This window comes from Solanum pennellii, chromosome 6 (genome assembly GCF_001406875.1).
Source record: "Solanum pennellii chromosome 6, SPENNV200".
Lineage (NCBI taxonomy): Eukaryota > Viridiplantae > Streptophyta > Magnoliopsida > Solanales > Solanaceae > Solanum > Solanum pennellii.
In genome coordinates, this window is record NC_028642.1 from 54,988,818 (window position 1) to 55,013,776 (window position 24,959).

Genomic DNA, 24,959 nt, shown 5'->3' on the forward strand with positions numbered 1-24,959 from the left:
TTTAAATATAAATTTTGATTGTTTTTATCATTTTACATAAAAATCAAATATTTTTGAGCATTTTTTCTTTATTTGTCCAAACACTCTAAGTTTGTTTTAAAATTATTTTAACTTAAAAATATTACGAATTAATCGATCTAAATAACCTTCAAGTCTGTTTTAATATATTAAAAGAAAATTAGGAAATTAGCAATAAATTAACGCGAACAAATAAAATGTGTAAATGTACGCGTGTAGTTTATTTATCTTTTTTTTTTGTTGAGAAGTTCACTGTTTTTTTCTATCTTTGATACTAATATTGGATGCACGTTTCACTCAGGTGCTGGAACAAAGAAACCTTGGTGTAGACTTATATCAGAATTTCCACAGGTTTTTATTAGTAGTATTTATTATATATTAATTTTAAATTTTAGTTAATTTGAATTCACATCTCTAGAATTTCATTTAAGAAAAAGCGTATTAAAGATATTTTCATCTCAAATTAAGAAAAAGACAACTTTATTCATTGTACCACATCCTTAATTCTTTTAACTAATTCTGTTGTTGAATTTTGTTTCATACAATGTGAACACATCACAAAACTTTTATTTTGATATCTAACCGAATGTAAATACTTTGCAGAACCCAACTATTGAGATTTCTGAGCCACGTTTTATGGCCGGTGCGGGCAAAAAGCTTTCTAAAAATGCAATGTGTGTAATAAGACGGCGAGTGGTAGTACTCTAATTTTGATTTCCTTTTTATTATGTGATTCGAATTTTTTGATGGTTCAAAGACAAAAATATATTAAAAAACTTAAATTTTTTGAATAATAATTAATTAAAGTATGTTTTCTATGCGAAGTTGATGATATATTGTTATAAAGTTATTTTGGAGATGCAAAATTATGTCTTAATTTTTGCATACAATTTTTTACTATTATGATAAAATAAAAGTTTTCCTATTTTAATTTGTTTATTTGATTTTACTTTGATAAAAAAATTTAAAATGTAAAGAAACTTTTTGAAGTTGTAGCATCAAACCAGCTTTCCGTACACTTTATTTTATTTTTAATACATATTTATAATAATTTTATTGTTGCTACTCTCAAAATTTTGGGGGCCTTAAACGCAGAGCCACCCTTCGGCTTTACCTAAATTTGCTTAACAGTTAGGGCCATCGGAGAATTGAACTTGTAAAGCTACCGGAAAATTGAACAAACTTCTTCCTGAGAGGTTACCTGAGATGTAATTAGTTGGCATTTGTTTGATTGTTTTGTGAGATAGAGATGAAATTTATATTTTTTTTTTGTGTAAATTATCAGTACCAAAACAATTGGGTTGCTATTATTGAGAGGAAGGCAAGCAGAGAATCTGTGCAAGTCAATGGGCATAGACTTGATAGGAATACCAGTGGCCTTCTCAATTCTGGAGATGAGATCGTCTTCGGTCCATGGGGAAGATATGCCTATGTATCCTTTACTATAGCGATTCTTATACTATTTCTCATCATTATGCTTTAAAATCCTTGACTTGTTCTATATAGATTTTTCAGCAACTGTTGTTTTCACCTCCAATTGTTGACAGTAGCAATGCTGCTGATGTTGGATCGTCTAGCCAGTTCCTCCCTCTTGATGGGAAGCTGGTAAAGTATTTCTTTTGGCCTATGAGTTCATAGGATGATCCATGTGATAACTCCATGAATGGAGATTGAGAGCTTAGTGTACTACAGAGAGAAAAGAGAAAGTAGAAAGCATATCATTTATCTCAATCAAAATTACTGTTACATTGCATTCTCTTGTATGTGTATTGCATTCACTAAGCACATATATATATAAACATTGGGATTCTAACACATTTCCTAACTGACCTTATTAACTCATACATATAGCTTGTAACCACCTACACTGATCAACACCATGATAGAACTAAAGAAAGTATTTGTTAACAGATGTTGGAGGAAAAAAGGTTGACCGAGGAATCAATACATGCTTCAACATCATCAGGGATGTCTTCAATACCTTCTGTATTTACAGAAAAGATTCAGGCAACAATCATTGATGGCAAAGATATAGAAGTGTCATTTGATGACTTCCCTTATTACTTAAGGTATGACTCAAGACCCCACAGCATAATCCAATTACCCTGTGCTTTTTGCTTGTGATTTGATCTTTTGTTCTTGATGCTTGTAGCTATCCCCTAGAATGTAGCTATGTAATTTAAATAAACCTTAGTTTTGGTGAAGATGTCTATATCTGTGAATTTGCAGTGAGACCACAAAAGCTATGCTGATTGCTGATACATATATACACCTTAAGCATAAAGAGCAACTTAAGTATGTCTCTGAGCTTCCTGCGGTCAACTCAAGAATTTTGCTTTCTGGTCCAGCAGGTTCGTTGCTTTCTCAGTAATTATTTAAATTATTTTGTCTCTTGTAATTAATTTTGATTTCTCTCACCAAGTGCTTGGTAGATATTAATCTATGCGTACTGACCAGTTTTGCTTTTGTTTTCAAGGAACTGAAATATATCAGGAGATGCTGGTGAAGGCACTTGCTCGTTATTATGGAGCTAAATTGCTCATTTTTGATAGTGATGCTTTTTTGAATGTAAGAACAAATTACTCATTATGTTATCGAGGAACATTGCAAAATTACACCTTAATTTTTTTTTCCGCTCTTGATCCCCTTGAAGTCCTACTAGTAGTCACCTTGCATTTAAGACCTTGTTGCATATTTCTGTAATAGTGCTCTTTGGTTATTTGCCGTTCTTTTGAGTTATAAAGGGAAAAGACCTGTGAAGGTGCTATAGACATATTGAGGATGTAAGGAGAGTAGTCACATGCAGCTTGTGAAAGCTTCTTTTCATGTTGTGTGTGTGTTTTGTGGGGTTGGGTTGCGGTTGGACTATTAAAAACTTCATGTCAGTTTCTGGACTTTGTTATTCTCTTGGTCATCTGCAAATCATGAATATATTTCCATATCATTCAGGGGCTATCTTTGAAGGAAGCTGAGCCAATGAAAGAGGCATGTAGTGCACACAAATCCTCTTCATCCGGGGCATCAAATGTATTTAGGACAGGTATTGTCTGCCCTTTGGTTATTAAGGAATTATATCTTTCTTCTTCAGCTTTTTCTTTTTTTACTAATAACTGATGTTGAAAATGTTTAGGTGATAGAGTCAAATATATTGGCTCTGCTCCTGGTGAACTGCACTTGAGTCCCATCAGGTAAAATTCAATTTTCCTAGAAACCTCAAAACCAACTCATTTGTACTCAAAATGATCTGTATCTTCTTATATTTTAACAAATTTCTGATGTTATTTTTTGATGGTCTGTTTGTAATCTTTTCTCAATGCTATCAATGAAACTATTTTATCCAAAAAAAAAAAAAGAAGAATCATTCTTGATGCACATGAAAGTAACTATATGGTTTAAGGATAATCAGAGTGAGAGAGGAGTATTTGTTGACTTCTTTTTTGATTTGTTTTATTTATAAAGTAAAGACATTTTTGCTTTTCTGCATTTTCTAGAAAGTGATTTGTTCTTTATCTCTTGTACCACATTTTGTTCTGCAACTGCCCATTTTATGTTTTAGTACAATCTGAGGCTTTAACCTTCTCTGTCTTGTTCCATTGTTCCAGGAGTGTAAAAGTTGGGTCTACAGGGAGTGTTGCATTGTCTTTTAATGATAATCTATTCGCAAAAGTTGGTGTAAGATTTGATAACCCCTTCATATATGGCATCGACTTAGGTGGTCTTTGTGCTGATTCTCATGGATACTTCTGCAAAGGTACTTTTGGAACACATTTAACTATGTTCCTTTAGTTTATTAAGTTAAACATTCTTCAGTTTGCAGTCTTAATTTTACTTTCAATTCCTTTTATTATTCTTCCTCTAGTGAGTGAGCTGTGCTTAGACGCCCCTGCTGTGGAGGATCCGGACAAGTTACTCACTAATACATTGTTTGAGGTGTGAATTCTTTCTATGAATATGAACAGTGCAATGTGGAATTTCTGTTCCTTCCTTTTTTGGGTTAAACTTTACTCTTTACATTTCATTATACTTTTTAGGTTGTATTCAATGAGAGCCGGAAGTCGCCATTCATTTTGTTCATGAAAGATGCTGACAAAGTAATGGCAGGAAACTCAAAATTATCTTCAACATTCAGAAGTCGGCTTGAGAAACTTCCTGATAATGTAATTACTATTGGTTCACACGCTCATACAGATAATCACAAGGATAAGGTATTATTTGAGATCATATTGCCCACGAATATATGCATGTATTATATTTATTCCTGTTATATAATGTGTATACAGTCTATTAACAGGCCTGCTATGATATTTCTTATGGATTATATTTCTTGGTTATAGTAGTTATTCTTGTTAGACTGAGGCTTGATCAAGAGAATGGGAGGTGAATCCTATTACAACAAAAAGTTTAAAAGACCATCTTCGAAGCACAAAAGAGACATTAGTCCTGCTATATATATAAATGCATGCAAGAACATGCAACATACACACACTACACAGTGCGGCACACGCTCTCTTTCGTGTGTGTATATATATATATATATACAATAAATATGGCCTCAACGGCCGTATACAAGAGATGTTCCGAAAAGTAGACAATTTACAAAATTATATGATTCTCTACAGACTCCATCCAATCATCTATTCAACTAGAAACTTTCTGAGTACACCAAAAGAAAATATGAGAACAAAGACTACTACACCTTCAAAAGCTCTCCTGTTTTTCTCTCTACAAACAACCTACATTAGCGCTAGTGGACTCGTATTCCAATCCCTTCATATTCTCTTTCTTATGCTTTTCCAACTGAACATCAACTCTCTCACATTGTTTGACATTGCCTAAGATGTATGAAACCACCCAAGCATATCCCTATATATATATAAACATGGTCTCAGTGGCCGTATACAAGAGATGTACCTAAAAGTAGAGAATTCACAAAATGATATGATTCTCTAAAAACTCCACCCAATCATCTATTCAACAAGAAACTTTCTGAGTGCACCAAAAGAAAATAAGAGAAAAAAGACTACTACACCTTCAAAAGCTCTCATGTTTCTCTCTCTCCAAACAACCAACATTAGCGCTAGTGGAATCGTACTCTAATCCCTTCATCTTCTCCTTCTCATGCTCTTCCAACTGAACATCAACTCTCTCACAGGGTCTGACATTGTCTTAGAAGTGCGAAACCACCCAAGCAACACCATAACATCATAGTCAATCAAAAATCCTACATCTTGGAAAATTTAGGATTTGAAATCAGGATACAAATCGCATGTCCAAAAACATCCCAAATTGCCATGTTTAAAAACATCCCAAATTGCATGTCCAAATGCCTATTAAATCTCTAGTGTTGAATTAAGCCAAACCCGATATTAACCACAATAGAAAGAAAATAATTTAGGAAATCGAACATTTGTGCAACATTCTTTCATAATCATAAATGAGGTCTCTTTATGTGATCTTCGACAATCCTTTCCTCATTAGTTAAGTTTTGTGGTTGAGTTAGGCCCATGATGATGTAACATGGTATCAAAGTTAGGCCTATCCCAATTATTATTTATCGATGTTAGGTCCCCATTTATATTGTTCATGCTCGAGATGCCCAGTCTTGGAGCGGGGGTGGAGATCGACATCTTCTCATTTAAAGATGGCATGTATCTTAATATATATATATACATACATGCATGTGAATAGGTAAGAATTAAAAAGTGGTCAAAAAGGGAAAGATGCATTATCTTGTAACAGACTCAAAAGGATAGTAAGGTGAATAAATTGAAAGGAGGCCAAATATTCTATAAATAGAATCAAGCACAATGTTTTTTTAAAATGCCCAAATGCAGCAAAAGATAGTGAATCATGTAACTGTGATTTATTTGGTAAATAATTATTACTCTTATCTTGAATACCATACTGAATGATCAAATGATGTTCGATTGTTCTGGTTGCTTATGTTAATCTGCCCATAATAGCCAACCCAACCATATAAATATGGACCGACAATACTAAACCATAAATATAGTTGGCGTCTTGACGAAGTCATGCATTAATTTTTGAGAAAATGCTATAACTGAACTTCTAGAGATAGGAATAAGAAATTAGAAATTTAGTATAAGATATTTGCCACGGAAAACTTTAGGTTACATCTTTCCATTCAAATCAGAAATTTGAAATGAACTTTGAATTTAGTTGGCTTCATTTCTGTCTCATATTTGGCTTAGTCATAGTTTTTCTATCCTTTTCAAATTTCAAGTAATTATTGTTTATGTTTATCAATACATTTCTTATTTTTTAAAAAATTTTCATCATTAGTGCTATTCTTCGTTAAAGCCTATTCTTTAATTGCATCATGCAGTTAAAGCAACAGTACTAGGGCTTTTTCTAGCTCCTTTCGCTTTTGACTACTCGAAGTTTGTTCAAACTGACCACATATCAAGCCATGATTTTGTAATTTTTCCTTCATCCTCTACTGTGGTGTTGATATGGTTGGAGAGTTTTCTGACCGTTCTAACATTTTCTCTGTTCACAAGTGTAGTTATGGCTCCTGAAACCCACCCTCCTTCCTTTTTCTCCATTCCTTTTTATGTGTCTCATTTTCTTATTCTTTGTCGTCTTCATTTGAGGTGTGCTTTCTGCTTCATCAACTTTAGTATTGCTTACATTTATTAAAAAAAAAATTATCCTATTGAAAGTGTTTACATTGGAAAACCATGGGTCTGTCGACTCTGATCCTGCACAGTGCCCTTTCCTCCTGCTGAATTTGCGTTTCTGCTGTATTACCCTTGAATGAACACTGCCATATGGTAAGTGAATAGTCTTTTTCAACTCTCAGTTGCTTATAGTACTGAATTTTGATGAGTTCAGGATAGTCCTGAGAAGACACATGACAAAGGAAAAGAGGTTGCAAAGAATTCAAAATTTCTGACAGAACTTTTCCCGAATATAGTGGCTATTCACATGCCGCAGGTTTGTTGTTTAAATTCTACAGAATTTTATATGATCTTATTCTTGATTCAGCAAATTACTGAGTGGTTTTGAGTATTGCAGGATGAAGCACTTTTATCTATTTGGAAACAACAACTGGATAAAGACGCCGATACCCTCAAAGTGAAAGAAAATTTTAATAGCTTACAAACAGTACGGCTTTCTGACCTTCAAAGTTATGAGTGCCTTGGATATAGTTTTAACCTTACATTTGTGACTCCCCTCAGATGTTTATTTGACTTCTCTTTCATTCTTATGGAAGTGTAGAATTAATTGAGATAGAAGATTTGGAATGAATATTTATTTTACTCTATGTTGGTTCATTATACATGTAGCACCTAGAACTCGGTTGAAATCCCCTTCTCCTTTAGTTCTCCTGAGTTAAGCAAGGTTGCCTTGCTACCAGCCAGGCAAACCAAACTTCATATGGAGCCTTGACTTTCCAAATATGTTTCCAACAATAAGCTGACCTTAAAGTAAAATATTCTTACTGTAGCCTTTCCATGTTAATTTTTCTTCACGGTCTGTTCACTGTTGTGTCCTGGAACACCTCCATCTGCTGCAGAAGTTGAGCAACTCTGTCAATTTCTCAGTCACTTTGTAGCCTCCTGAAACTGAAATTCCACCCCTGTTGACTCGATAAATCTGCTCTATTGTCCTGATTTCCTCAATAATAATGTCAATCGATGTATTTCCAACATTCTAAAGCTAGAGTTGGTGCTCTCTGATATTCTTTTTTTAAAAAAATTGTGTGAGCAAGTTGAAAGCTTTATTTCTTAAGTAAATAGATTAATCATTTGAATTCTATCTTGAACTACTTTCTATATGATGGTTGCTCTTTTATAGGTTCTGAGTCGGACTGGATTGGAATGTAATGGACTCGAGACATTGTGCATCAAGGACCAGAATTTCTCTGTCGAAAGTAAGATTTTTCTTTCACTGTTTTGCCTTTTCTCTTTGGTTTTCCTTTCTCTTTCCGTTGTTTTGGGGTTGGGGGTAGAGGGGTGTGTGAGCTACATTAGATTCCCACTAGTATATCACCACCGTGTTGTTTAAATCCTTAATAATCCCTACCACATCCGTATCGGCACGACATGGGTGTGGGTGTATGGACTATGAGAGCAGTAGTAGTTACACAGGATTAAGATGAATCGCATTATCACTTTTAGCTATTGGTGCAGTTCTGAGTGTGTAGATAATCCTATAGCTATTCTAGATATCCTAGGTTCTTTGTAAGATGAAGTAGGATCTAGTTTAAGTTTTGTTTTGAGTACACTCAACTGTATGTAGCTTTATGATGTAAATTTGGGATCCCCAGCCTTTAGTGCTGAAGATTAATACACAAAACTGTTACCTTTTTTGTGGTGCTTGAAGGTGTAGAGAAGGTTTTTGGATGGGCATTGAGCCATCACTTGATGCAGAACTCTCAAGCGGATCCTGACATGAAACTTGTTTTATCTCCTGAGAGGTAATGGGTATAGCAGCAGCTGATATTCCTATCCATGGTTCGTTTGACTGTCATAATTTGTGAATTGAACAACTGTGGGAATCTTTTGCTATTTAACAGCATTCAGTATGGGTTGGAAATTTTACAAGCCAAGCAAAATAACACCAAGAGCTTGAAGAAGTCACTTAAGGTGATTATAATATCCCTTATATGATGCTTTGCTAAATTTGTTTGTTAGTAGAAGCTGCTTAATGCTATTGGAGATATTTACTTATGAACTCATGAACAAATTTGTGTCCAAACCCAGGATGTTGCGACAGAAAATGAATTTGAGAACAGGATTCTAGATGATGTTATCCTGCCCGGTGATATTGGGGTGACATTTGATGATATTGGTGCACTTGAAAATGTCAAGGATACAATAAAAGAATTGGTCATGCTTCCCTTACAAAGACCTGAACTTTTCTGCAAGAGTAAACTAACCAAGGTTTACATTTACATTTTGTCCATAGTTTGCTTATCTAATTGTATTAGCTTGTTGAATGTTTATTGCTGATTTTCTGAAGTCCCCCAAAAGAAGATACATTAAAACTTTATCTCGTGATGTCAAAATTTCCTTTTAATGTGTGTCTCCTCTTGTGCTTTTAAGTTTCTTCTCAACGTCATTTGAGGGTTTTGACAAGAAGTTTGTGCTTGATGAGAAACTTACTTCAACTTTTGTTTCTGCTTTTTGGACTTGAATCTTCAAGCATCATGTTGAGATTTGGTGGTTATTTTAGAAAATCATCGCTCTATTCTTTCGCAGCCATGCAAGGGAATACTTTTGTTTGGTCCTCCTGGAACTGGGAAAACCATGCTGGCAAAAGCTGTTGCCACCGAAGCGGGTGCAAATTTTATCAATATTTCAATGTCAAGTATCACTTCAAAGGTTTGTTTCACTTGGAGCTTATTTGTGCTCTATCGAGTGTAGATGATGTTGTTAATAGTGCTTCTTCGCATTATAACAGTCTAAATTGTCTTCTTTCCCATGCTGCAGTTCTTTGGTGAGGGTGAGAAATATGTAAAAGCTGTCTTCTCGCTGGCTAGTAAAATTGCTCCCTGTGTTATTTTTGTTGATGAAGTATGCTTCCTTAAACATTAGCATATTTATTTCTCTTTTCCTGCTTTAAAATTCTATATTTTGCTGAACCCTTTTGTCTCCTGTTTGTTTGTGCTGCCTTCCCAAGGTTGATAGTTTGCTGGGACGAAGGGAAAATCCAGGAGAACATGATGCGTCGCGTAAAATAAAAAATGAATTCCTGGTGAATTGGGATGGGTTGCGCACGAAGGATTCCGAACGAGTCATGATACTAGCAGCAACAAACAGGCCATTTGACCTTGATGAAGCTGTGATAAGGCGACTGCCCCGTAGGTAAAAGGGGCACGACTAATTTGCAGATATTATTTAAGTTGATTTTCATATATCACTTCATTAATACCCTTTTCATGTCTTTTCTGTATAGGTTGATGGTCAAGTTACCAGATGCTCCAAACAGAGCAAAAATTCTCAAAGTGATACTCGAAAAAGAGGACTTATCTGAGGATGTTGATCTGGATTTAATTGCAAATACTACAAATGGATATTCCGGAAGTGACCTGAAGGTATCTTTGCTAATCACGTTTACATCATTCTGAAGTTTGAAGACGCTTTGTTTTCTAATTTAACTCCTTTGTTATGTAGAATCTCTGTGTAACAGCTGCATATCGACCCATCAAAGAGATCGTAGAAAAGGAAAAGAAGGTATAGCTTTCCTTTGTTTGATGTTTGTTCATTGATTGCTTAACTGTGGCAGAAAATACTATGTTGGCTCTTCCAATAGATTTTTTTCGCGGTTCTCTTATGGATGTCTGTTCCACTTTTGATGGTCTTTAGAGGAATCTTTGGTGCTTTTGGTTATCCTGCTTTCTTTCAAAAAAATCATGGAGTTAATACTCTAACAACTTGTATTTGCCAAAGAAAAAATGCAGTCTTGTGCACGAAAAATCCACCTTCACACATGATGCAGGGAAGGGCTGCACCCCATTGTAATGTAGCCACCTTGCATCAAGTGAGCTCCGTGTTTTCCACTGTTGAGGTGGAGCATTCAAAACCCATAAGTAGCATATCATCCGTTTCTCCTTTCCAAACTGGTTAATTTCGCTTTTCTGTTCATCTGATTTGAGTTATTCCAACAAGTTGCGAGTATGGATGTAGAAGGAAATTTAGGAGGCCCTTGTGTGTTTATATGTGTGTGTGTGCCTCCTTAATGAACTTGCTAAAATTGGTAGCTAATGCTTATAGGAACATGCTGCCGCTAGTGTAGATGGTCGACCACCTCCAGCACTATACAGCAGTGCAGACATACGACCACTGAATATGGACGACTTTAGATATTCTCATCAGCAGGTGAGTTGAAAATTTCTGGCAGTGTCTTTTTACTTTCTAAACTATTTACTGCATTAGCATGCGGATTTGGAGTGATTGACTGTTCCTATAGGTTTGCGCAAGTGTTTCATCTGAATCTGATAATATGACTAAGCTTCTTGAGTGGAATGATCTGCATGGAGAAGGGGGCTCTCGAAAGAAGCAGTCCTTTAGTTACTTCATTTAGACCGTCTCTGTGTTTAGGTAGATGTTTATCTTCCTCCAATTTTGATTACCTATGGGGCAAGGTCAGTTGCCTGTCCTTTTGGGTTGCTGTGAACCTTGGCTGTTTGTACAATCCGTTTTGACATGTTACAATGGTGGAGTAGACTTATAAAAATAGTTAGTTTATCTGCCTTCGTTTTGCTCTCAACTTGCAGACGGTGTTCAGTTCCTGTCATAAAGGTTTGTTGTGGATACACATTTATTCATTCAATACTTGATCCAATTGATTTTTGCATAAACGTATTGAACTCATCAATCTTTGACACAACATTATTCACTGGTACAAATCGGTCATATATATAATTATCGATCAGATATGCAAATGGGTTATATTTCTTTCACCTCTCTTTTCTCACTCTCATCTGTCCTTTTTCTATTGGCTAGTTTCTTTTTAATATATAAATCAGTTGTATTTCTCTTGCCTCTCTCTTCTCCCAATTTCGCTCTCGTTCCTCCTTCTAATATGTAGCTATGAACTGTAATTTGAAAAACGTTAGCGAAAGAGCTAGATTATGTTTCTACTCTCTAGCGTAGTTGTTTTTGAAATTTCATTTTTTAAAATGACCTGTGAGATAAGTTAACAAAGGAGAGCTTATGAGAAGTTTTTGACTAAATTTACAATTTGCTATATTTTTTTACGAAAATAAGTTTGTATTTAATATCAACAAAGTTGGTTTATAAAGAAGTTTATGTAACACATATTCAAGGCGCATGAGAGAACATTAGAGCTGTCAAAATGGATTTGGCCCGCAAGGTCAGCTCAATCCAATCCTATCCTTGAAATAAGTGGGGTTGAGTTTAATATTTTTGGCTCATTTATGAACGAGACTGTTTAGCCCGTCCCATTTGACCCGTTGGCCTCGTAGGTTCAATCCGCAAGCCTCTGAGGCCCTATTAATTTTTTAAAATATTTTTATTTATGTTTTTAATAGTGTTTTATTTGTAAAAATTTTATGAATAAATATTTTTAAAAAATAAAAATAAAGTATTTTGCAATATCATCTTGCATGATGAATTGTAGATGAAGATGAACTTCTTAAGGAAATAATATCACATGTTGATTCAAATGTGAACATTAATTAATAAGTCATGTAATATTTAGAAATTTAGATTTGTTAAGTATTTAGGTTGCCTTGTATTGCTGGAAATCTTTTAAACCAGCTAGTTTTTTGTGGGAAAAATGATGGAATGATCAACATTTATCCCTAAAAAATCTTATGTTGGCTATTATATATTTTTGCAAGTATTTACCAAAGTGTGTTATTCATAAATATATTTTGATAAGTATTTATCGAAGTGTGTGATTTATAAATGAATTTCTGTATGAATTGATGTCGTGTTCATAGACGTCAAAATTCGACACTCTTTCTAAGAGAGTAATATTGTTCATTTTTTGGTTGAAGGACCAACCCGTCCCAACCCGTGGCCCGTTTAGGGCTGGGTTCGGCCGTTATTTTATTGACCCTTTAATTAAAAGGGTCGGCTTGCCCCAAACCATTTAACTCTGTAACCCGTTACGGTTGGGTTTGGGCCAACCCATTTTGACACCTCTAGAGAACATATTCAAGGTGCCTATAATACACATTGGTGGATCCATATATGAGGCTGGAGGTGCCACCACACTAGAACACTTTCGTTATAATTTACACAAATTTTAGTGTAAAGATTTAATTACATTTTATTTCTATTTTCTTTAATTATAATAATTCTTTAAAATTTATACCTTCCGAATACATTAAACAGTGTTTCGCATACATTATAACAAAAATCGGATATATAATATGTAGATCAGATATATTAAAAACTAGATCGGATATATAATATGTACCTTGAATACATTAAAAACTAGATCGGATACATAATATGTATCTCGGATACATTATAAAATAAATTGGATACATATTATATAGCTCGGATACATTAAATATTGACTCGGATACATTAATATGTAGCTCGGATATATTAAATACATCAGGAAAGAAATAAGGAATTTTAGAGGTTTTTAGAAATAAAAGGAGATATTGAAAATAAGAAAAATATGAAACGTGTATTTCAATAATTTTTCCTAATTTAAATTGATTTTTTTTTAAAAGATAGTTTTTGATATTTTAAATTTCATTTTCACTTAGTATTATTTCTTACGCATGTTGTGTGCGTATTCTTTAACAATTAGTACTAAAAATTTTAAATGTCAGTAAAAACATATTTAAATAGTAAAGAAATCTAGAAAGTATTCACGCTTTAAAAATGATAGATAATTAAGCAATTTTTATGTATAGCAAACATAAAATCATATTTATATGTTATAACTATAATGTGCATGATTGTTTTCCATAACAAATTTTATGTTTTCTATGGAACTTTTGATTTGTATAATTCGCTAGATACGGCTAATTTTATATAAATTATTCTGTTTTGTATACATTCACTTGTACATTGTAATTTTTATAATAACATTTGTATTTGTATAGTTAAAAGAGTATAGAACGAAAATATATGTATTTTTATTTGTATGTATATTTTTACTTTGCTTTATACAAACACAAATGTTTTTTATATATTTTATACATTTGTATACCGAATGAGTAATTGTATACTGAATTATATGGCACAAAAATGGGATATTTGCCGCATATTACAAATAAAATAAAGTACGACTATAACATTTGATTTGAATTGATAGTTTGTTAGTTTATACAATTTTCCCCAAATATTATTATGATGGAGTTTTTGAATTTAATGATTGTGAAGGTGATTGAGTTGAACCGACCTCAATCTTCAAAAATTGAGAATATTGGATGCATTTCTATATCCTTCTTCACTTAAATATCAATACATGACTCAATAAGCATGACATTAGACTCAAATATGTGACCTAAGTCACAAGTCCCTCGACCTTTGCCACTTGAACTAAGATTAAGAAACTTAATTGACTAATTAATTAGAGATAAGATACAATTATCTCTTAGACTATGCATGAAATTTTAAAGACACATCGTAACTAAATTAAGGTTGTATTACCCCAATTCATTAATTTTTTTTGTTATTTTGTACACTTTCTTGGCTTATGTGGCATCCAAACATCTTCCACGCACCTCAACTACGTGGAGTTACGAAATGTGCCACATAATTCAAAAGGTGTATAAAATTAAAAAATAAATATTTCTAGGATAATAAAATCTTAATTTAGTTAATGTGTGTCTCTGAGATTTCGTCATAATCTGCGAGAGTACTTATACTCTGTCCCAATTAATTATATTACGTCTCAACGATTTCTTTAATCTCAAAGGGTTCTTTTCTATCTATGAAGAAAGTATTGTTCTACATTTTTGAAATGTGAATAATAGATCTTGATTAGTTTTATTTTTACCACAAATAAGTTCATATTACTTAGTTAATTCACATTTGGAATGGAGTAACCACACAAACCAATTCACTTTTGTTTTTGGTCAACAAAATATGGAAGCAGTTACACATGAGACAACCAGTATTTGAATGATATTTCTCTCTATCACTCTTTTGCTTTGAAGGAAAAGAAAATGGTATCGCCAAAATAACGTTCTGCCTCTTGACCGCCCACAGAAAAGAAACTTAACTGTTTTTCTTTAAAAGACTAGAAAATGTATCACCAACAAAATGTTCTGGCTCTTGACCGCCCACAGAAAAAAAAACTAAACATTTTTCCTTTAAAGGACAAGAAAATGTTATCACCAAAAAAACGTTCTGCCTCTTGATCGCTCACGTGAAAGTAAACAAAACAAAACAAAGAACCAAAACCCCAAACTATTCCTCTCTATCACTTCTTTCGCGTGGACAAGAAATGATATCGCCAAAACACGTTCTAGCTCTTGGCTTCCCATAGGAAAGAAGATGTCATCATCATCATCTAATGATAAACCTCCTTCTTCGAGCGTTCAAAAGTTTAAACATATTTAGTGAATATTTGAGTCAAAATTGAATTAAAAGAAAATTGAGAGTCATTTGCTATATTGGATAATTTCAAATGAGGAATTCAAGAGATTAATACAAATTCTTTGTTATGCAAGGAAATTGCATTTAATTATCTAGAGTCGATAAATTTAGAATAAAGCAATATCTGAACAAAATATCAAGAAGGCAAACCCCTATATATAGTAATTTATATTTGATTCACTAGGAGCACTAACAATATCTATTGATTCCGCAATTTGGTAATCTTTTTGAACTTTGACTAATTAATTACTAATATAATATATCATGCCTAAATAACTTCTTTAATCTGAAGGGATTCTTTTCTATCTGCAAAGAAAGGATTTTCTTCATTTTCAAAATATGAATAGAAGACTTTTATTATTCTCCCCGTTTCTAATTATTTATCCATTTTTAAAGTAACATATTTATTAAAAAAATAATTAATGACATAATGTGTTTATCACTTTACCTCTATTAATTATGAAGTGGATGCTAAGTTTTACATTTTTCAAATTAATTAGTCATTTAATTGAGGATATAATAGACTAAATTTTAAATCCTTTCTTAATTTGTCAAAATAACAAATAATTAGAAATAACTATAAAAAAATAATAATAAATAATTAGCGGGAGTAATTTTCTCTTCACCATAAATAGGTTCACATCATTACTTTAATCCTCATTTTAATTGGAGTAACCACATAAAACAAATCATTTTTTTTATTTTCATTTTTTTTAAAAAGTAGGTGACAGCATAAAAGTTTCAAAGTTCTGAAAATACAATTTATAAATAAATTTTTTAAAAAGGTATTATAAATTAAAATAACTAACATTTCAAATCCTTAGATATATATAAAAAAAAATTCCAATAAAAAAAACTTTACTCAACATTTTTTTTTTCTTTATAGTTTATCCGTGCTACCCTTTTTAAATAAATGCCTTATTACCATAATTAGATTTGAAGCTTGTTTGGAATGACTTTTATTTTTTAGCTTATTTTTTTCATCATTTTAGCGTTAAATCAAGTATTTATAAATGCTTTTTCTAATTTACCTAAAGACTTATGAAATAATATTTTCTTAAAAATAAAGCTTCATAAAAAAATAGATAAATTTTCTTAAAAAGTCTTAATTTTTTATTTATTTATTTTTTAACTTTATTTTCTCACACCATCAGCTCCTACCTGTCTACTACCCTTTGAGAAAATCAATAAATACTGCCCTAACCAATTCTAATCAAAACCATAAACCCAACCTATTCTTCTCTCACTCTTTTCCTCTCAAAAACCAAAAACAAAATGGTATCACAAAGAAAAAGTTCTGCCTCTCAACCACCCACAAGAAAAAAAAGGAAAAAGAAGTCATCATCATCGTCCGATGATAAACCTCCTTCGCGATATCCAAAGGTTCACATAAATTAATTTTCACTTCAATTTTTTCTTTTTTTTAGTGTTTGTTGATTTTTTTTTCTCTTGTGGAATTTTTTAGGCAAATGATAACGATGTGGATTCACCTGGAAAATCGGTACCGATCTGGGAGAAATTGAAGGAGCAATATTCGATAGATCGATCCAAACTCTGCGGCAACAGCTCCGCTAATGATAAAGTTCAGGCTGCCGGAAAAGTTGACGGCGTTGCTGCCAGAAAAGGTGTCAGATCTGTCACAGAAGGCAAGCGTTTTTTTTTTCATATTACTAGCTCCGTCTATTTTAACGTATATAAGGGTCTGTTTGGACTTCCATTGTATTTTAGTGCTGATGATTGAGTTTTATTACTTCAACTTAAAATTCAGTGTCTGTAAGTATTTTATTAAAAAAAAATTTAAAAATTTTTTCTAACTTAAAAACACTTAAAATAATTAAAACTCAAAACAGACTCATAAATTATAGTAAATCAATTTTATAAGGACTTTTGACATGTTTTAATTATTTTATCTTCAAATGAAGTGCGTATAGGTACTTTTGAATTTATTCAAACACTTCAAAAGGAATTATTTTAAATAAGTCTACTGTTTTTTAAGTTTATTTTTATTATAATAGGAAAAAAATTAAGAAAAGTTTATTTATCTTTTTTGATTTTATTGAGAAGTTCACTGTTTTGTCTATCTTTGATGATATTGAATGCATGTGTCATTCAGGTACTGAAATGAAGAAGCCTTGGTGTCAACTTATAGCAGAGTTTCCGCAGGTTTTCAATTAGTAGTATTTAAAATTATTTCTTTTTGTTTTAATTCGGTATTTGTATAACATCCTTATTAATTTAGAATTGTTTTGTTTAGGATTCCATTTGGTGGAAAGTATATCAAGAATTTCTTTATACTCAAAATTCAAACACAAACTCGAGATCTCTGGTTAAAATAGAAACAATTTCATCCACTGCAATGCTGGTTATCATCTATTTTTGTTGTTGAATTTTTTGGATTTAATGTGAATACACTGCAGAAATTTTGTTTGATATCTAATATAATGTGAATACACTGCAGAATTCAACAGTGGAGATTTTTGAGCAATGCTTTATGACTGGTGCGGCCAAAAACCTTTCTGAACATGCAATGATTTGCGTGATAAATCATATATACCTTAAACACATTATTTAATATTTCCCATTAGTTTACTAAGCTAAACATTCTTTGAGTATGCAGTCTTAATTTTACTTCCAATTCATTTTCTTATTTCTTCCTCTCAGTCAGTCATGAGCTGCGCTTACACGCCCCTGCTGTGGATGATCCGGACAAGTTACTCGCTAATACATTATTTGAGGTGGGAATTCTTTCTATAAATATGCGGAATTTCTGTTCCTTCCTTTTTTGGGTTAAACTTTTTTACTTTTACATTTCATTATACTTTTTCAGGTTGTATTCAATGAGAGCCGGAATTCACCATTCATTTTGTTGGTGAAAAATGCTGACAAAGTAATGGCAAGAAACTCAGAATTATATTCAAACTCGGCTTGAGAAGCTTCCTGATAATGTAATTATTATTGGTTCACAATCGGCTTGAGAAGCTTCCTAATAATGTAATTACGATTGGTTCACAGTCGGCTTGAGAAGCTTCCTGATAATGTAATTACTATTGGTTCACACGCTCATACAGATAATCATAAGGAGAAGATACTATTTGAGATCAGATTGCCCACGAATATAGATGCATGTGTTATATCTTTTCTAATTTTATAATGTGTATACAGTGTATTAAAAGACCTGTATGAAAATTTATTATGGATTAAATTTCTTGGCTATAGTAGTTATTGGTGCTAAAACATTGTTAGACTGGTGCTTGATCAAGAGAATGAGAGGTGACTCATTACAACAAAAAGTTTAAAAGATCATCTTCGAAGCACAAAAGAGATATTAGTCTTGCTACATATAAAAATTCATGCCCTCCCATGTAGCATACACACTCACTACATAGTACGGCACATTCTCTTTTGTATATATAATATATAGTTTCATTCATAAGCATGGCCAAATGGCCGTATACAAGAGATGTACCTAAAAGTAGAGAATTTATCATATGGTTCTCTACAAAGTCCCATATAACAAGAAACTTTATTAGTGCACCAAAAGAAAATAAGAGAAGAAAACCTACCACACCTTCAAAAGATCTCTTGTTTCTCTCTTTTTAAACAACCCACATTAGCTCTAGTGGAATCATATTCCAATCCCTTCGTCTTCTCCTTCTCATGCCCTTCCAACTGAACATTAACTCTCTTGCCGTGTTTGACATTGTCTAAGAAGTGTCAAACAACCCAAACATATCACAACATAACATCATCGTCAGCTCGCCCAAACCATTTAACTCTCTAACCCTGACGGGTTGGGTTGGGCCAACTCCACAGAACATATTCAAGGTGCCTATAATACACATTGGTGGATCCATATATAAGGCTGGAGGTGCCACCACACTAGAACACTTCCATTATAATTTACCAAATTTCATAGTGTAAAGATTTAATTACATTTTATTTCTATTTTCTTTAATTATAATAATTCTTTAAAATTTATACCATTCAAATACATTAAAGAGTATTTCGCATTCATTATAACATAAACCGGATATATAATATGTAGATCAGATACATTAAAAACTAGATCGGATACATAATATGTATCTTCAATACATTAAAAACTAGATCAGATACATAATATGTATCTCGGATACATTATAAAATAAATCGGATACATATTATATAGCTCGGATACATTAAATATTGACTCGAATACTTTAATATGTAGCTCGGATATATTAAATACGTTAGGAAAGAAATAAGGAATATTAGAGGTTTTAGAAATAAAAACAGATATTGAAAATAAGAAAAACATGAAACTTGTATTTCAATAATTTTTCCTAATTTAAATTGATTTTTTTAAAAAGAAAGTTCTTGATATTTTAAATTTCATTTTCACTTAGTATTAATTTTTACGCATGTTGTGTGCGTATTCTTTAACAATTAGTACTAAAAATTTTAAATGTCAATAAAAATATATTTATATAGTAAAAAAAATCTAAAAAGTATTCACGCTTTAAAAATGATAGATAATAGAGCAATTTTTATATATAGCAAACATAAAAATCATATTTATATGTTATAACTATAATGTGCATAATTGTTTTTCATAACAAATTTTATGTTTTTTATGGAACTTTTGATTTGTATAATTCGCTAGATACGTCTAATTTTATATAAATTATTTTGTTTTGTATAAATTCACTTGTACATTGTAATTTGTATAATAACATTTGTATTTGTATAGTTATAAGAGCTTTGGACAAAAATATATGTATTTTTATTTTTATGTATATTTTTACTTCGCTTTATACAAACAGAAATGTGTTTTATATATTTTATACATATACCGAATGGGTAATTGTATACTGAATCATATGGCAAAAAAATGGGATATTTGCTGCGTATTACAAATAAAATAAAGTACGACTATAACATTTGATTTGAGTTTGATAGTTTGTTAGTTCATACAATTTGCCCCAAATATTATTATGATAGAGTTTTGAAATTAATGACTATGTGAAGGTGATTGAGTTGAACCCACCTCAATCTTCAAATATTGAGAATATTGGATGCATTTCTGTATCCTTCTTCACTTAAATATCAATACATAACTAAATTAGCATGACATTAGACTCAAATATGTGACCTAAGTCACAAGTCCCTCGACCTTTGCCACTTGAACTAAGATTAAGAAACATAATTGACTAATTAATTAGAGATAAGATACAATTATCCCTTAGACTATGCATGAAATTTTAAAGACACATCGTAACTAAATTAAGGTCGTATTACCCCAATTCATTAATTTTGGTTATTTTGTACACTTTTTTGGCTTATGTGGCATCCAAACATCTTCCACACACCTCAACTACGTGGAGTTACGGAATGTGCCACATAATCCAAAAGGTGTATAAAATTAAAAAAAATATATTTCTAAGATAATAATATCTTAATTTAGTTAACGTGTGTCGCTGAGCTTTCGTCATTATATACGAGAGTACTTGTACTCTGTCCCAATTAATTATATTATGTCTCAACAATTTCTTTAATCTCAAAGGGTTCTTTTCTATCTATGAAGAAAGTATTTTTCTACATTTTTGAAATGGGAATAATAGATCTTGATTAGTTTTATTTTCACCACAATAAGTTCATGTTACTTAGTTAATTCACATTTGGAATGGAGTAACCACACAAACCAAATCCACTTTTGTTTTTGGTCAACAAAATATGGAAGCAGTTACACATGAGACAACCGGTATTTGAATTATATTTCTCTCTATCACTCTTTTGCTTTGAAGGACAAGAAAATGGTATCGCCAAAATAACGTTCTGGCTCTTGACCGGCCACAGAAAAGAAACTTAACTGTTTTTCTTTAAAAGACTAGAAAATGTATCACCAAAAAAATGTTCTGGCTCTTGACCGCCCACAGAAAAAAAACTAAACATTTTTCCTTTAAAGGACAAGAAAATGTTATCACCAAAAAAACGTTCTGCCTCTTGACCGCTCACGTGAAAGTAAACAAAACAAAACAAAGAACCAAAACCCCAAACTATTCCTCTCTATCACTTCTTTCGCGTGGACAAGAAATGATATCGCCAAAACACGTTCTAGCTCTTGGCTTCCCATAGGAAGAAGATGTCATCATCATCATCTAATGAAAAACCTCCTTCTTCGAGCGTTCAAAAGTTTACACATATTTTGTGAATATTTGAGTCAAAATTGAATTAATAGAAAATTGAGTCATTTGCTATATTGGATAATTTCAAATGAGGAATTCAAGAGATTAATACAAATTCTTTGTTATGCAAGGAAATTGCATTTAATTATCTAGAGTCGATAAATTTAGAATAAAGCAATATTTGGACAAAATATCAAGAAGGCAAACGCCTATATGTAGTAATTTATACTTGATTTACTAGGAGAACTAACAAAATCTATTGATTCCGGAATTTGGTAATCTTTTTGAACTTTGACTAATTAATTTCTAATATAATATATCATGCCTAAACAACTTCTTTAATCTCGAGGGATTCTTTTCTATATGCAAAGAAAGGATTTTCTTCATTTTCGAAATATGAATAGAAGACTTTTATTATTCTCCCCGTTTCTAATTATTTATCCATTTTTAAAGTAACATATTTATTAAAAAAATAATTAATGACGTAATGTGTTTATCACTTTATCTCTATTAATTATGAAGTGGATGCTAAGTTTTACATTTTTATAATTAATTAGTTATTTAATTGAGGATATAATAGATGAAATTTTAAATCCTTTCTTAATTTGTCAAAATAAACAAATAATTAGAAATAACTATAAAAAAAATAAAATGAGCGGGAGTAATTTTCTCTTCACCATAAATAGGTTCACATCATTACTTTAATCCTCATTTTAATTGGAGTAACCACATAAAACAAATCATTTTTTTTATTTTCATTTTTTTTAAAAAGTAGGTGACAGCATAAAAGTTTCAAAGTTCTGAAAATACAATTTATAAATAAATTTTTTTAAAAGGTATTATAAATTAAAATAACTAACAATTCAAATCCTTAGATATATATAAAAAAATTCCAATAAAAAAAACTTAACTCAACATTTTTTTTTCTTTATAATTTATCCGTGCTACCCTTTTTAAATAAATGCCTTATTACAATAATTAGATTTGAAACTTGTTTGGAATGACTTTTATTTTTTGGCTTAATCTTTTTTATCATTTTAGCGTTAAATCAAGTATTTATAAATGCTTTTTCTAATTTAGCTAAAGACTTATGAAATAATATTTTCTTAAAAATAAAGCTTCATAAAAAAATAGATAAATTTTCTTAAAAAGTCTTAATTTTTTTAATTTATTTTTTAACTTTATTTTTTCGCACCATCAGCGCCTACCTGTCTACTACCCTATGGGAAAATCTATAAATACTGCCCTAACCAATGCTAATCAAAATCATAAACCCAACCTATTCTTCTCTCACTCTTTTCCTCTCAAAAACCAAAAAACAAAATGGTATCACAGAGAAAAAGTTCCGCCTCTCGACCACCCAAAAGAAAAAAAAGGAAAAAGAAGTCATCATCGTCCGATGATAAACCTCCTTCGCGATGTCCAAAGGTTCACATAGATTAATTTTCACTTCAGTTTTTTCTTTTTTTAGTGTTTGTTGATTATTTTTTCTCTTGTGGAATTTTTAAGGCAAATGATAACGATGTGGATTCACCTGGAAAATCGGTACCGATCTGGGAGAAATTGAAGGAGCAATATTCGATAGATCGATCCAAACTCTGCGGCAACAGCTCGGCTAATGATAAAATTCTGGCTGCCGGAAAAGTTGACGGCGTTGCTGCCAGAAAAGGAGTCAGATCTGTCGCAGAAGGCAAGCCTTTTTTTTTCCATATTACTAGCTCCGTCTATTTTAACGTATATAAGGGTCTGTTTGGACTTCCATTGTATTTTAGTGCTGATGATTGAGTTTTATTACTTCAACTTAAAATTCAGTCTGTAAGTATTTTATTAAAATTTTTTTAAATTTTTTTTTCTAACTTAAAAACACTTAAAATAATTAAAACTCAAAACAGATTCATAAATTATAGTAAATCAATGTTATAAGGACTTTTGACATGTTTTTATTATTTTATCTTCAAATGAAGTGCGTATAAGTACCTTTTGAATTTATTCAAACACTTCAAAAGGAATTATTTTAAATAAGTCTACTGTTTTTTAAGTTTATTTTTATTATAATAGGAAAAAAATTAAGAAAAGTTTATTTATCTTTTTTGATTTTCTTGAGAAGTTCACTGTTTTGTCTATCTTTGATGATATTGATTGCATGTGTCATTCAGGTACTGAAATGAAGAAGCCTTGGTGTAAACTTATATCAGAGTTTCCGCAGGTTTTCAATTAGCAGTATTTAAAACTATTTCTATTTGTTTTAATTCGGTATTTGTATAACATCCTTATTAATTTAGATTTGTATTGTTTAGGATCCCATTTGGCGAAAAATATATCAAGAATTTCTTCATATTCAAGATTCAAACACAAACTCGAGATCTCTGGTTAAAACAGAAACAATTCCATCCACTGCAATGCTGGTTATCATCTATTTTTGTTGTTGAATTTTTTTGGATTTAATGTGAATACACTGCAGAAATTTTGTTTGATATCTAATAGAATGTGAACACACTGCAGAATACAACAGTGGAGATTTTTTTGCAACGTTTTATGACTGGTGCGGGCAAAAAGCTTTCTGAACATGCAATGATTTGCGTGATAAATCGTGAAGAGGTAGGGCTCTAACTTGGAGTACCTTGACTTTCCTCACTATTTAATGTTGTTTTGTCCAATAGTTAGGAACGATTTGGAAAGTCACTCGATAATTTATTATTAATATATTTTCAAGAAATAATATACCTTAAACACATTATTTAATATTTCCCATTAGTTTACTGAGTTAAACATTCTTTAAGTATGCAGTCTTAATTTTACTTCCAATTCATTTTCTTATTTCTTCCTCTCAGTCAGTCATGAGCGAGCTGTGCTTACACGCCCCTGCTGTGGATTATCCGGACAAGTTACTCGCTAATACATTGTTTGAGGTGGAAATTCTTTCTATAAATATGTGGAATTTCTGTTCCTTCCTTTTTTGGGTTACATTTCATTATACTTTTTCAGGTTGTATTCAATGAGAGCCGGAATTCGCCATTCATTTTGTTCGTGAAAGATGCTGACAAAGTAATGGCAGGAAACGCAGAATTATATTCAACATTTAAAACTCGGCTTGAGAAGCTTCCTAATAATGTAATTATTATTGGTTTACAGTCGGCTTGAGAAGCTTCCTGATAATGTAATTACTATTGGTTCACAATCGGCTTGAGAAGCTTCCTGATAATGTAATTACTATTGGTTCACAGTTGCCTTAAGAAGCTTCCTGATAATGTAATTACTATTGGTTCACATGCTCATATAGATAATCAGAAGGAGAAAATACTATTTGAGATCAGATTGTCCATGAATAGATGCATGTGTTATATCTTTTCTAGTTTTATAATGTGTATACAATGTATTAAGTTGCCTGTTATGAAAATTTATTATGGATTGAATTTCTTGGCTATAGTAGTTATTAGTGCCAAAACATTGTTAGACTGAGGCTTGTTCAAGAGAATGAGAGGTGACTCCTTATTACAACAAAAAGTTTAAAGATCATCTCCCAAGCACAAAAGAGATATTACTCTTGCTATATATTTAAAATTCATGCGCGCCCATGTAGCATACACACACTACACAGTGCGGCACACTCTCTTTTGTATATATATAATTAGTTTCATTCATAAGCATGGCCACAATGGCCGTATACAAAAGATATACTTAAAAGTAGAGAATTTACAAAACAATATGATTCTAT

The 24,959-nt window shown here is 31.8% G+C and overlaps 3 protein-coding genes across 4 annotated transcripts; all 3 read left to right on the forward strand.

Annotated features, from left to right (window-relative positions):
* The first annotated feature begins 325 nt into the window (after positions 1-325).
* Positions 326-11,347, forward strand: LOC107021239 (peroxisome biosynthesis protein PAS1-like). Its single transcript, XM_027917771.1, has 25 exons — positions 326-369; positions 622-714; positions 1,304-1,450; positions 1,525-1,623; positions 1,930-2,087; positions 2,248-2,369; positions 2,495-2,586; positions 2,968-3,058; positions 3,149-3,206; positions 3,621-3,769; positions 3,878-3,948; positions 4,050-4,223; positions 6,874-6,975; positions 7,057-7,146; positions 7,840-7,915; positions 8,368-8,461; positions 8,561-8,630; positions 8,748-8,927; positions 9,246-9,368; positions 9,477-9,560; positions 9,667-9,851; positions 9,943-10,081; positions 10,161-10,220; positions 10,761-10,865; positions 10,957-11,347. Exons 2-25 carry the CDS (start codon positions 655-657, stop codon positions 11,068-11,070), a joined length of 2,643 nt encoding a protein of 880 aa, XP_027773572.1. The 5' UTR covers positions 326-369; positions 622-654; the 3' UTR covers positions 11,071-11,347.
* A 4,935-nt stretch (positions 11,348-16,282) lies between these two features.
* On the forward strand, positions 16,283-18,298 carry LOC107021264. Of its 2 annotated transcripts, XM_015221889.2 has the most exons (7): positions 16,283-16,463; positions 16,546-16,726; positions 17,194-17,243; positions 17,335-17,442; positions 17,539-17,578; positions 17,742-17,815; positions 17,908-18,298. In XM_015221889.2, the coding sequence occupies exons 1-7, from the start codon at positions 16,356-16,358 to the stop codon at positions 18,007-18,009; spliced, it is 663 nt and encodes a 220-aa protein (XP_015077375.1). In that variant the 5' UTR covers positions 16,283-16,355; the 3' UTR covers positions 18,010-18,298. The 2 variants fall into 2 exon arrangements, with proteins under 2 accessions (XP_015077375.1, XP_027773573.1); XM_027917772.1 differs by lacking the exon at positions 17,335-17,442.
* A 4,215-nt stretch (positions 18,299-22,513) lies between these two features.
* On the forward strand, positions 22,514-24,657 carry LOC107021263. Its single transcript, XM_015221888.2, has 7 exons — positions 22,514-22,672; positions 22,754-22,934; positions 23,401-23,450; positions 23,542-23,649; positions 23,747-23,842; positions 24,076-24,153; positions 24,230-24,657. Exons 1-7 carry the CDS (start codon positions 22,568-22,570, stop codon positions 24,383-24,385), a joined length of 774 nt encoding a protein of 257 aa, XP_015077374.1. The 5' UTR covers positions 22,514-22,567; the 3' UTR covers positions 24,386-24,657.
* The last annotated feature ends 302 nt before the right edge of the window (positions 24,658-24,959 follow it).